The following is a 13,450-nucleotide window of genomic DNA, read 5'->3' on the forward strand; positions in this document are numbered from 1 at the left end:
TCAGGCAGACGTATCAAGATCATAGATAGAAGATGCCAAGATGGCGGGTTTTGACAACGTTACAACAAAACTCACGGCTGCACGAGCCCGAGACCGCATGCTGACTACTTGCTACTACTCAACCTATCTATCCTAGCTGGGAGCGATCTTGTCTCCCGCAACAGGGCCGCAGCCCTCCAGTTTTGTCGCTCCGTTTCGATCTGTCGCAGAACCACGTTCACGGAAGGTGAAGCTCCGTTGAACACGATGCCGTTCCTGTGTTTCCAAAGTGTCCAAGCTACTAGAGTGATCACCGTCCATGTTTCTTTTCTTTTGTTCTTTTGAATGTTGAGGGAAGTCCACCATCCTACGAGTTCAGTCTCCGGCTCCAGTGTCCAGTGAGGCTTTCTCGAGTTATCCATGATGACGGTCCAAACTTGTCTAGCGAGAAAAACACATCCAAGGAGCAGCTGAACTATCGTTTCTGGCTCCTGGTCGCAGAGCAGAACGGGCATATGCCGCTGGATGTGGCAATAGTCGTCGCTGTAATCTATCCGCTGTCCAACATCTTTTCTTTGCCGCCTACCAGGAGAAAAAATTGAGTTGCCGGTGCTCAAGACTTCCATATCTCCGTGGCTCCTGCCGACTCAATCCGTGCAGCAAAGTGAGCACGATAGGCTGATCGGGCGGAGAACAAGCCATTTTCTTCCCAAGTCCAGCCAATTTTGTCATCGATCCCATCTGCTAGTTCGACACTCCGTAGTCAATCAACCAATCTCAGGAACTCTTGTATGGCCTGGGCGTCCATGTTGGGTGACACATCACGCCACCACTGCCCTGACATTGCTTCACTCACTGTTCTGACCTTGGCCGCGCTCTTCTTGATGGCACCGAATAGGTTTGTCATGATATCGTGTATGCTCCCTCCTGAAGCCACCACAATCCGTCCAGAACGGTACCGTCGATCCATCCCCAATGATGCACTTCGTGGCTGCTGTAAATGGCAAGCGAGTCCGATGAGACTTGGAGGTTAAATTCTGTCCATGGTCTAGCCGGATCCGTCCGCGCCAACCACGGCCATCTCGCTCTCAGCGAAGTATTGAGTAGGCGCAGGTTGGGCACTCCCAGACCACCGTACTCCTTCGGCGAACAAACTTTGTCCCAGGCCACCAAACAGTGCCCTTCGTGCACGTCCCGGCGACCCTTCCACAGAAACCCTCTGCAAATTTTGTTGGCAGCTTCTATCGTCTTGACTGACAGGTCCATCACCATCATGGCGTGTATTGGCATAAATGCCAGGGTGGTCTTCACCAGTTCCAGTCGCCCGGCACGGTAAAGTAATCTCGCTCCAGAGGTCTTTCAATAAGGGTTGTCACCCTACGTCTCCCTGCATCAATCCATTCCATAGCTTTGAGCTGAAGCATTTGGAAACATATGCGAGTCGAAGCGGCGGTGTTCCAGAAAATTATGTTGTTCCTCTCTTTCCACAGATTCCACCAGACCAGAGCAATGATCGACCACCACGCTTTAGGAAACCCCTTGTTCAGGTTTGCAGAGGTGCGCTGCCACCATTGGACAGGGCTCTCATTGCGTGAGTGCAGCAAAGCAGTATTCAACTTCAGCCTGTCAAGAATGACTTCCCATAGCGCTTGAGAGTAGGGGCAAGCAGCAAACAGGTGGGTGGAGTTCTCTCGAGCTTGCAAACAGAAGGGGCCACCCACGCTTGGCCAGATTATCGGCGGTAAGGCAACGACTCTAGTATGCAATCCAGACAAAAAAACGGCCCTATATTAATAGATCCAACGGCTCAAGCTCATCTGGCCCTACCCCTGGTAGTGCAGTAGATAGACAAAGATATCAATCAAATGTGATTACACACATGCACCAACGGACTAACCTGTACACTGGCACACGGTAAGACAAGCTTTTCCCGAAAAAAGGGATAACATGCGCCATGCATGTGCTGATCACGTCATGATGACACTCTACCGCTGAGTTATATCCCTTCCCCGTCCCATACGAATCCTAAGGCAAAGCAAAGGGGCGAGAATATTTGCCGATTAAATAAACAATTTAGGAAATGTTCTCAAGAAAGAATAAAAAGGAACCAAGGACTGACCGCAAGTGCATCAAGTATAGTATATAAAGAATAGGAAATGAGATGGGGATTCATGAAAATATTTGCAAAGATATACATCTCAGTTATGGTGTCCTATGGGAAAGAGGAAGGACAGTGAAGCGACCGCCGGAGTTCTGGTCGAGATCAAATGTCTCCACTCCGTTCGCAGGAGCGTCTCCTCTTGAAACCTACGTTTCCTTCTTTTTTTTCGAACCGGGCTTTTCCCCTTTCCATTACTTTTCATAACGGAAATACACTGTCTCAGGAAACTAAAACTAGAAGGGCTAGGGAAAGAAGAAAAGCGAGTCCGGGGCAATAACAGGAAACCCACTATCTGCGCCTGTCATCAGGAACAACAGATTATGGGGCGAAAACCTGTTACCCGAAACTGCCTACATGGAACTAGAGAAGTATCACACACATTACAGCCGCACATCACCAGGACAAGGCCAAAGTACCATCAATCACCAAAATAGACTACAACACCCTACGCCAGCAAAGACCCAGCAGTACGTCCTCCGCAGACGATGCCGAGCCCAACATGCCACCCATCTTCAGCTTCAGTCGCGCCCGTCCATGTTTGGCGCCGGAGGAGGTCCACACAGCAGCATCATCTGAGTAGTATTCGCTTTCAGCATCTCCGCTCCCTTCTTCACCATCTCTTCCATCCCAGGTTTCTGAAGACCTGCCCAATATATTAGAAAGGCGCAAGCTGTGAACACGATCTCGAAAGGAGAGTTAATCCATTTGCTTTCAAAAGTAGCTCTGTTCCGGGCTAGCCATATGGCCCAGCATATTGCTGCCAAGCCCACAGTATAATTTTTTTCAAAACCAGGTAGGAAGCTGTGCATCCAGTCGTAATACTGCCAGATGGAATTAGGACAACAATCCGTCCCAAGAAGAGCCCCTACAGTTCTCCAGATTACTCTAGACACCGGACACAGGAACAACAAGTGCGAGGTTGTTTCCAATTGGTTGCAAAAGGAGCAACAGGGGTTTCCGGGCCAAGCTCTTTTTTTCATATTATCTCTAGTTAAAATGGCATTTTGCCCCACTTGCCATAAGAAGATTTGTATTTTCAAGGGGAGTTTAGCATCCCAAATCCATTTGAAATTGGAACCAGCAATATCATTTTCCAACCATCTGTACATTGATTTGGTTGAATATATACCAGAATTATCAAACTTCCAGTAAATTTCATCAGGTAAATCATTTTGTTTGAGAGCCAGAACCTCCCTTTTCATTTCATCCCATTGATTCCTCATCTCAAGAGACATCCTCCTCCTAAAGGAGGTGATATGATTTAGACATTCTATTCTATCAACAGTACAGTTTTGTTCAACACATATCTCAAAAAGTACTGGAAACTTTTCTTTAAATGGTATCCTTCCTTCCAGTTCATCGAACCATAGTCTGGCCACATCCCCTTTATTCAGCTTGACACCTCTGCCCTTCATATATAAATTTTTCACTCTCAAGAGGGATTTCCAACACGGGGAATCATTGTTCCTTGCCTCCACCATGGCCACTGAGGACTTTTTGAGGTACTTAGCCTTAACTATATCCTGCCAGAGGCCCTTATTTTTATCTAACTTCCACCACCATTTCACCAGTAAGCTTATATTTTGTTTTCTCAGGTCCTTAACCCCTAGGCCTCCTTTCTTTTTAGACCGACAAACGCGGTCCCATTTGACCATATGATATCCTTTTTTCTTTCCTTTCCTATGCCAGAAGAATTTCCTTCTCGGCTTGTCCCACCTCTCTAGAGTAGTCTTGTTTAAAAGGAACATGGACATGTAAAACGTTGGGATATGGGACGGTACCGCATTCACTTTAATAAGCCTCACTCCCATAGATAGTACTTCACTAATCCAGTTTTCACCATGCACGGTGAATTTGTCCTCCACAAAACTCCAATCACCACATTTCAAACCAGCATACTTGACAGGCATGCCTAGGTATTTCATAGGGAAATTACCTATCTGGCAGTTAAACATCTCAGCATACTTATGCATAGTCTCATCGTCCGCACGGACAGAGAAGATCTCGCTCTTCAGGAAGTTAATTTTTAAACCTAACATGACCTCAAAGAGGTATAAAAGCAACTTAATGTTCAGAGCATTCCTGATATCATCCTCGAAGCATAAAATTGTGTCATCCGCGTACTGGAGAATAGCTACTCCATTTGGAATTAAGTCCGAGGCCAGACCTTTAAACAAGCCGTTTTGTTGGGTTTTAAGGATCATCTTTGTCAAACAATCAGCAGCTAAATTGAAAAGAAATGGTGAGAAAGGGTCCCCTTGGCGCACCCCTTTCGAGCTTTGAAAGTATGGGCCCACCTCATTATTCAACTTCACACTAACTGTACCCCCCACTAAAATTTTACTGACCCACTCGACCCATTTCGGGTGGAATTCTCTCATTCTGTGGCAATCTAATAGGAAGTCCTAGTTGACTTTATCGTAAGCCTTTTCGATGTCAAGTTTCAACACAATACCAGTTTTCTTCCTATTGTAAGTATGGTGCAAGATTTCATGCAGGGACATGATCCCATCCATGATGTCACGCTTCTTAATGAAAGCATTCTGGTGTCTACTGAAAAGAATATCCACAAAAGGTTCCAGCCTAATAGTCAGTACTTTGGTGATCAGCTTGTATATACATCTAAGCAAGCATATAGGCCTAAATTGCTGAATCTTGTTTGCCCCCACAACCTTAGGCAGTAGAGTTATGATCCCATAATTGAGACGCTGCACATCCAGTTTGTTATCATGGAACCAGTCAAATAACATCATCACTTCATTTTTCACTATTTCCCAACAATGTTGGAAAAACTCAATAGGAATATTATCTGGACCAGGAGCTTTATTTGGTTTCATAGAGAATAGCGCATTCTTGACTTCTGTTTCAGAAAAGGGTCTAGTAAGGATAAAGTTGTCAATGTCTGACAATTTCTCTTGTGATTCCCACATATCTTCCTTCATTTTACATAAGTTCCCAACTGCTGGCCCAAAAAGGTCCTTATAGAATTTTGTGGCATGTTCCAAGAGATTATTATTCCCTTCAATAATCACATCCCCAGAACTAAGAGAAAAAATAGTATTTCTCCGCCTCCTCCCATTCACAATTCTGTGGAAGTAGTCAGTATTTCTATCTCCTTTCAAGAGCCATTTTTCGTGTGATTTTTGCATCCAAGCCACCTCCTCCTCCACCAACAGATTATATAATTCTGCCGATATCTCAACTTTCCTCTCATATAGCTCAGGAGACAACACATCCATTTCTTCCAGTTTTTCCAGATGCCCTAACTCCTCCCTGAGGTCCTTTCTCCTCTTTCTTGATTTGCCAAAAAGTTTTGCACCCCATCCTTTAAAGAATTTTTTGAATCTCTTCAACTTAATGTTTAGTACATCAATGGGATTTTTTAGAATTGACCGGTTTCAACCACACCTTAGCAACTAAGGTTATAAACTCCGGGATTTTGAGCCAGTTAAGATCGAATCTAAAGTCTCTCTTACGGATTGGATTAGGCAAAAAGTCATCAATATTCAGGATCAAGGGGCTGTCATCCGAAATCTCCTTGACTAGCTTTCTAACAAACGTTAAAGGAAACTGCCTCTCCCAAGAACTGGACATAAGTACTCGGTCCAACTTTTCTAGGGTAGGTTTTTGCTGCTTATTCGACCACGTATATAGGCCTCCATTCATATCAACCTCCCTAAGACATAAGGTATTGATGATGTAATTAAACAGATCAGAAGCATGGCTAGTTCTGGTTCTGTTATTCTTCTCCCTGGCGTATCTTAAAATATTGAAATCCCCACCCACAATGTAAGGGTAAGTAATATTACCGCACATGTCAGACAGCTCAGTCAGGAATTCCACCTTATGCTCCTCATGAGCAGATCCATAAACCACTAGAACACAATAGTTCAGCTTCTTACTCTTATCCCACACCTCCATTTTCATGATGTATTTAACTACCTCACAGTTTTTAACATCAAAAGTGTCTTTCTTAGTGCCACATAAAATCCCCCCAGATTTGCCCACTGAGGGAGTCCATTTTCACTCAAAACATTCCCCAGGATCAATTTTCCTCAAGAATTTAGAGGAAAAATCCTTTTGCATAGTTTCCTGAATACCAACAAAGTCCAAACCGTGATCTCTAATCAAGTCTAGAATACAGGTTGACATACCTCTCCTCCCCACACCTCTACAGTTCCAAAACAAACTAATCATTTTTTCTTGTATTTGGGGGAGTGGTTCTTGTTGCTAGGTTTACCAGGAGCCATGGTCGAACCAGCATCAGAACACACTTTATTCTTTTGACTTCTAGTCACAGGTTTAGATATGACTACATTAACTTTCTCTTTTTCTTTCCGTCTAGATCTAACCACAGTAAAATCATCCTCCTCAATCTCCCCATCCTTCAACCATTCAGTATTTAAAGGAGATACATCTCCAGCACCATTAGTTATAAACAACACTTTTCATGTTGTTGAGCATTAGTTTCAGTTTTCTTAGCTAAATTAGCTCTAGATTTTTCCAATTCCCTAATCACATCAACAACAGTAAATTGTTGTCAGGGATATCCACTCCCATTTTAGCAGCAGTATCAACAATCTCTAGATTTGTAAGAATCTCAAAGGAATTGGAGTTTGGGTTTTTTTCATTACCTTGGAGGTTTCTCTTCCTGGTCATTTTCTCTGCTCGAACCCACATATGCTCAAGATTGCCGCCAGCAGTCCTCTGGCTCAGTCTGGTTTGGGTCTCATTCATCACAGGTGGGGTAGGAATAACCTCCATATTTTCTTCCCCCGAACCAGCAGAAGATTGTACAGAGTACAACGCAGGGGCTTGCTGGCATGTCACCTCATCAGAAGAAACTTCAGTAACCACAGGCTGTCCAAGCACAGCATCCAGATAGGATAGAGACTTCCTTATCAGTGGAACACTGGGTATAATTTGCAGGGAATTAACCACAATATTATCATAGTACTGGCCCCCGTGTGATTCCACTCCTCCGCCTGCTCCTTCATGTTCTCAGCAGCAAGGGTATCAATAAGAAGTTCATTGTCCACCTCTTCACTTTCTTCCTCAGAGAAATTTTCCTCACTCTCTTTTTGTTTCACCCCATCCTCTTCCTCTTCTTCCACTCTTTCATTTACAGTAGTCATATTACCTCCATTTCCAACAGAGTTTGGTGGGACAGAAAGGTTCCCCATAGTAGAAGAGGAGTCCCCCTGTCCAGCATTTCGAATATTTTCGTTAATCCTAGCTCTCTTTGGTGACACACCTTTGTCAGATACCTGAGCCATAGTAACACTTTCTTTTGGAGGATTTTTAACCAGAATCTTGTCAACAGAGTAGAAGAAATCATAGAAGTGGTCACCCAGCACTCCCTCAGCTTTTCCTGGGATATTTTCAGCATCTCTGCAACCCAACTTAATTCTGACCGATTCAGGTCTGTTACAGTGGATTTATCAATTTCCAAGGTCACACCCACCAAAGATCCAACATATGCAATGTTCATTTCATGCCTTTTGTCCAAAGGGATGTTGCTAACATTGACCCAAGCAATGTTAAGTACACCCTTGGCACCAACAGATTCAGACCACTTCTTAAGACTTATCACAGCCCCACAACTTTTTATATTCATGGTTTCAGCGAAACATGCCTTGTCTACATCCCTGGGCGAGGGGAATCTCATAACAAAATTATTGAGCCCAATCGATCTGGCCGAACATTTCCAGTTTGTGTTAATGTAAGCATTGAAAAATTCCTCCAACTGTCTACCACTAGCCTGCCCCTCAATAACAGTGATCACAATGAATCTGTTCCTATCAGTGTTCTGTTTAGGCGTGCTAGCATCATGAATATAGAAGAACCCATTCCCTTTGGCTTGGAATCCACACATAGGGGCCACACATTCCCAAGGAAGAATAGTATTGCAAATCAGAGCAAGAGACCGCTAGTACCGCATCTACCACACACAGCCCGAGGACAGCACATAGGAACATGCCCTGATTCTTTGCAGGTAAAGCAAACCTCAGCGCCACCCACTAGTGGGGAAGCATTCCTTCTTCCTGGAGTTGCTTGACGACAATTTTGTTGCAGACGTGCATCTTGTTGGGGACGAGGGTCGCGCGGTCCTGGATCTCCCGTGGCCGCCTTTCCTTGGTTGTTGTCCCCTCATCTCTCAGTCCGGCGGTCGTCGCTCTGCGTCTCCATGGCCGCCGCCTCCCACCTTGCACGATCTGTCGCCCGCGCGCCCTGCTCCATGTTGGTGGAGACCTGGCCGCCCTCCTCGATGTCGCGCGTCCATACCATGTTGCGGCCGCCACCGCCGCCCCCACGCCCGGCTCCCCGACCGAAGCGACCAGCACCGTGTCCGGCCCGGCCCGCTCCGAAGCCATCGAGCCGGTGCCCGTGATTCTCCGCGCCCCGATCCGCCATGGATCTTGGTGGAGATGCGGCGACTTGGGCGAAGGATCTGCGGTCGCCCCCCGCCTTCCCCTCCCACCAGCCAAACGACGGGGAAGCCCTAGGCACCGAAACCCTAGGCGCCTCCCAGAAGTGGAGAAGGAGTAGATCGAGATCTGGAATGGACTGAGGTGGGTGTGGAGGCGGCGGCGTGGGATTTATCCCCTCCACAACCCTAACCGCGTGCCCTGTAGCTGTTGACCCCACCTGGCCCGGGTTCGCCCCACCTCCCGGTCCCGCCATGCCGCGTGTGTCAGGCGCAGGCCCGAGAAGCCCTGGGTCCGCGGTCCGCTGCGGTACACGGGACGCACCGAGCGGTACACGAACGCGCCCCACAACCATCGTCTCCGGCGTGACTGCATCAGCGCATGTCGCCGTCGATCGGCGGCCATGGCCGGCGTGAGGGGAGGGAGAGGGGAGGGAGGTCAGGACAGCCATCTCCCTGATTTGGTAGTGAGTTGATACTGGACCTCCCCCTACTGCGCGATCACCTACATTTGAGCTCACCTACGTTTCCTTCTTAATATCTTTTGTAATAATGGGCTTAGTCAGCTGTTCACACTTTGGTTTCCAGCTCAATCCAGTCATGGCTTCATTACTTGTGATCGTTTGTACGACATGTTTGGTCTTACCTTCTTTGGTTTTATTAATTAAAAGCTGGATGTCTCTTGCGTCTTTTATCAAAAAAAATAGCACGCATACATCAACCTCCACGCCATCGCATGGTAAGACAACCTTTTTGTTCTTCGAAAGGAGGATAACACGGTGCCTCTGTATCTATAAATGCACACAAGCTTATGACCGTAAGACGATCTTGCGCGCATGTGCTGAAATGATTTGCTGATTAAATAAACAATTCAGGAAATGCTCTCAAGAAAGAACAAAAGGGAACCAGGGACGACCGCAAGTAGATCAACTACAGTATAAATAAAGAAAATGAAATCAAATGGGGATTCATGATGATAACTACAAAGATATACACATCATTATATACCTGCAAGAAAACAAGGCAGAAATAAGCACGTCGATCTCTGCCTTTTGGTCAACCGGATCTGCAAGGTAGGCCGGTGGCGTTCGACACAACAACAACATATTATACTGTTCTTGTGTTGCACGAGGCAGCTAGCTCAGGCCCAGCTTCGAATTAATTCGTAACCGCCTGTCCCTCTCATCCAGCAGCGCAGGCTCCATCGTGAAGTGCTTTCTCCGCATTAAGTACGATGGATGTCCTTCTAGTTTGCAGATCATCGTCCTTTAACTTCGACCTCCTCGTTAAGTTTGATGCACCTCTTCTTCATCCTCCCTTCCACCGGGTTTCTTGGCTGGCAGCTGCGCGCCATGAACTCCACTCTGTTCATCATCGGCGTCATAGGTATGCGCATGGATGCTCTCGTCTCTCTCTCTCTCTCTCTCTCTCTCTCTCTCTCTATCTATCTCTCTCTCTCTCTCTCTCTCTCTCTCTCTCTCTCTCACACACACACACACACACACACACACACACACATTTATCTTTCTTTGTTCTTTCTTTCTTTGTTGTTTGACCATGGAGCTTCTTTGGGTTTTGCAGGGAACATCATCTCGGTTCTGGTCTTCGTTTCTCCCATGTAAGAGCTACGATCATGCATGCATTTGCAGAAGCATTTAATTCGTTTTTGTTTTTTCCGTCTTTTCTCGAGGAGGATCAACCCCCGGATTTTGTTTCTGGTGTTGCTTACATGCATGGTTGATTGTTGTTAGTGCTTACATAAATGGTGCAGCCCGACATTCTGGAGGATTGTGAGGAGCAGGTCGACGGAGGACTTCGAGGCGGCGCCATACGTCCTCACCTTGCTCAACACACTGCTATGGCTCTACTATGGCCTCACCAAGCCCGATGGCCTGCTCATCGCCACTGTCAACGGCTTCGGAGCTGTCATGGAGACTATCTACATCGCGCTTTTCCTCATCTACGCCGTCGACAATGCCAAAAGGGTACGTGAGGCCACACGGTGCAGTCTACAAATAAAACCCATTTGTATCTCTAGACAGCAATTTACTCCTGAATTTGTGCAACTGGAGGCAAGAGTACATTTTCCCATTGAGAGAACTATACGAGTAGCTCCCCATTAAGGGGAGTCGTAGCTCGTCTTGACCGAGTTAGTTATATGTTTCCCATTAAGGGAACAAGAATGGTGCTCAAGTAATTTCATACACTAAACTATTTAATTACTGGCTATCTTTACTCGCAACATATCTTTCATATTGATTGTTTCTGTTGAGTCGCATTCTTTCCCTTTAATTCATACCACTTATTTGGTGTCCTATTTCAGTTGCGTTAATGTGGTTATTATTTGACCATTTCTACTCTAAAAGTACTTCATTATATATATTTTTGGCAATTTTATGATATAGTTCGGCTCTGGAAACAGCATACAGTTATTACTATATATTTACATGTATATGGAAGATCATGTGGCAAGCGTAATCAGACATCTCAAATTTTTGAATCAATCATATCATGTTGCCCTTTACAGGTTAAAACTGCGAAGTTGGTGGCAGTTTTGGACATCGGTTTTTTCGGGGTTGTGTTCGCGGCCACAACATTCGCCATTGGAGGGCTTGACATGAAAATCATGGTTATTGGATTGATATGTGCTTGCCTTAGCGTGTTCATGTACGGGTCCCCACTCACTGCCGTGGTAAGGCCATTACACCAATTGGTCATCTGTTTGCTTAACTTTCTAGGTTTTATGTATATTTTGTTACGGTGATTTTTTTTAGAAATCTTTTATGCTTCTTTTTGTTGTTTCGACAATGTAACTGACAAAGAGAGGTCTCGAGATAGGGTGTGCGAAATAGTGATACATAGACAAATTTTTTACGCCCATACACGTAAATGAAAAACAATTGTGATAATTGAATCCTATCAAATAACTCGCTTTGTAAGAATGCTAGGAGTGAAACTTTTCAATTTTAAGGAGTATCGGGCGCAATTTTTCCTACATATAACAAACATACATGAACATCTGTTTTGAAGTTGTATAGTACTGCAAAAGCTATACCACTAAAGACATCTATCCAATGGCATATTTCCGTGTTGTATAACTTATGTCTTGTTAGTACAAAATTTGTGATCAAAGTTACGCCCACAATTTGAGGTGGCCTTAATTATATATATTTTGACGGAGGGAGGGTAGCAAAAAGTAAAGGTATTGATGACCCTCAATAAACTATAATACAGTACGGAATATACAAGAAATAATATCTATTAAAATGGCATCCTTGTTTCTATGCAATTAGATCTTTATTATATGTGGCAAAGTACTACCAGATCATCTTTGATCATACAGTACATGTATACATACACATCGTGAGGCAGCCATTTCGTTGGGATACGCAAGGTTCCGGTCAAGTTATATACAGTTCCCACTAGCTAACACTTTCTTGTATGGTATGTGTACACCTTGCGTCCAGACAAGAGATATGCTATACATATGCGTTGGTCAACTTATACATCTGCATTTTACAAATATATATAGATCTAGTAAACTTGCACGGATATGATAGACATGTAAGTCGTCTTGAAAAAAATATGGCGTGGACACACGATATGCAGAATATATCCGCCACATTACATTATACAAAGCATGGATGGCATGTTGAATTTTGTATTCCTTTTTTTGTGAGGAGATCTCATTTGAGTTGTTTGATTGGACGCCAAACTGCTATTTTCAGAGGAAACAGCCAACTAACACACTAGCCGGCTGATCGATCGATATCTTGGTGCTGCAGCGTATCGTATCATTGGGGATATTTGTTAATTAGTTGGGGTTACAATATTATATTACACTAGTACACGTATTGCTTAATTAAGCTCATAGCTACGTGCTGATCACTATCTAAATCAATTCAGAACAAGTCAGAAACATGTACGTTCTTGCACTGTCACGCGTGAATGAATGAATGAATGAATGGACGAGGAGTATACAATACTACTGTACTCATCATGTTAATTACGTGTGCGAGTTGGCTAAGATCTTGATTGAAAAGGCGGACTGTTTTCGTGGCCATGGTTATTAGTTCCACGTCGATTTGGATGGATGGAGTTGGAACTTCGTATGTGTTACGTTAATTAATTTCTTGTTTCAAAAGAAGTTTAATTAATTTCTCAGAACCGTGGTACTGCACCTGAAAATCTTTTGTCAATTTGTGGCGGGAACAGAGAACGGTGATCGCCTCAAGGAGCGTGGAGTACATGCCCTTCTTCCTCTCATTCTTCCTCTTCCTCAATGGAGGAGTCTGGGCCACGTATGCCATACTCGACAAAGATGTCTTCCTTGGGGTAAGATAAGAAGCACTTACTTGTCTTATAGGAGTACTTAATCAGGTTACAGAAAATGGCTTCATGTTTTAATGATCTTTGTACTTACGTGTCTTTACTTGCATGCAGGTCCCTAATGGAATAGGCTGCTTCTTGGGCGGCATCCAGCTGGTTATCTATGCAATATACAGGAACAGTAAGGTCGGCTCTCAGTCTCATGACAGTGACGAAGCAGCATATGATGCTTCGGCTTCTCTTCTGTCCTCTGAGGCCGGCAGACATGGCCAGAATGATGTATCCGCCCGTGTTTAGTGAATTTGGACGACGTGCTAAAATATACTGCTGTAGTGATTGTGTAAAATTATGTGATGTTTTGTAGAGTGAAATCCATTTTTTACCACTCTACTTGATATTTGTAAAGCTAGCTAGCTATCCATTTATCAGTTTTCATCGGATTACCCTGTTTAACAAAAGTTTCGCAAGTTTGTATCCCAATTAGCGAAAGTTTTGTCAGTTTTTTGTCCCATTTAAAATTTAAAATTTAAGAGTGATCTTCTAGGTGGCCCTCA

At 44.5% G+C, this 13,450-nt stretch overlaps 1 protein-coding gene across 1 annotated transcript; it reads left to right on the plus strand.

Moving 5' to 3' along the window:
- Positions 1-9,766: 9,766 nt before the first annotated feature.
- On the plus strand, positions 9,767-13,450 carry LOC123115599 (bidirectional sugar transporter SWEET17). Its single transcript, XM_044536722.1, has 6 exons — positions 9,767-9,953; positions 10,149-10,185; positions 10,339-10,552; positions 11,095-11,259; positions 12,783-12,902; positions 13,011-13,450. Exons 1-6 carry the CDS (start codon positions 9,863-9,865, stop codon positions 13,191-13,193), a joined length of 810 nt encoding a protein of 269 aa, XP_044392657.1. The 5' UTR covers positions 9,767-9,862; the 3' UTR covers positions 13,194-13,450.

The sequence above is a fragment of the Triticum aestivum genome, chromosome 5B (assembly GCF_018294505.1).
Source record: "Triticum aestivum cultivar Chinese Spring chromosome 5B, IWGSC CS RefSeq v2.1, whole genome shotgun sequence".
Taxonomy (NCBI): domain Eukaryota; kingdom Viridiplantae; phylum Streptophyta; class Magnoliopsida; order Poales; family Poaceae; genus Triticum; species Triticum aestivum.

Bases quoted from the DNA above. Each gene is read 5' to 3' on its own strand.
- LOC123115599 (XM_044536722.1), top strand. From the start codon at position 9,863: ATGCACCTCTTCTTCATCCTCCCTTCCACCGGGTTTCTTGGCTGGCAG. The intron at 9,954-10,148 runs GTATGCGCATGG...TGGGTTTTGCAG, and splicing joins GTTCATCATCGGCGTCATAG to GGAACATCATCTCGGTTCTG. The intron at 10,186-10,338 runs GTAAGAGCTACG...TAAATGGTGCAG, and splicing joins CTGGTCTTCGTTTCTCCCAT to CCCGACATTCTGGAGGATTG.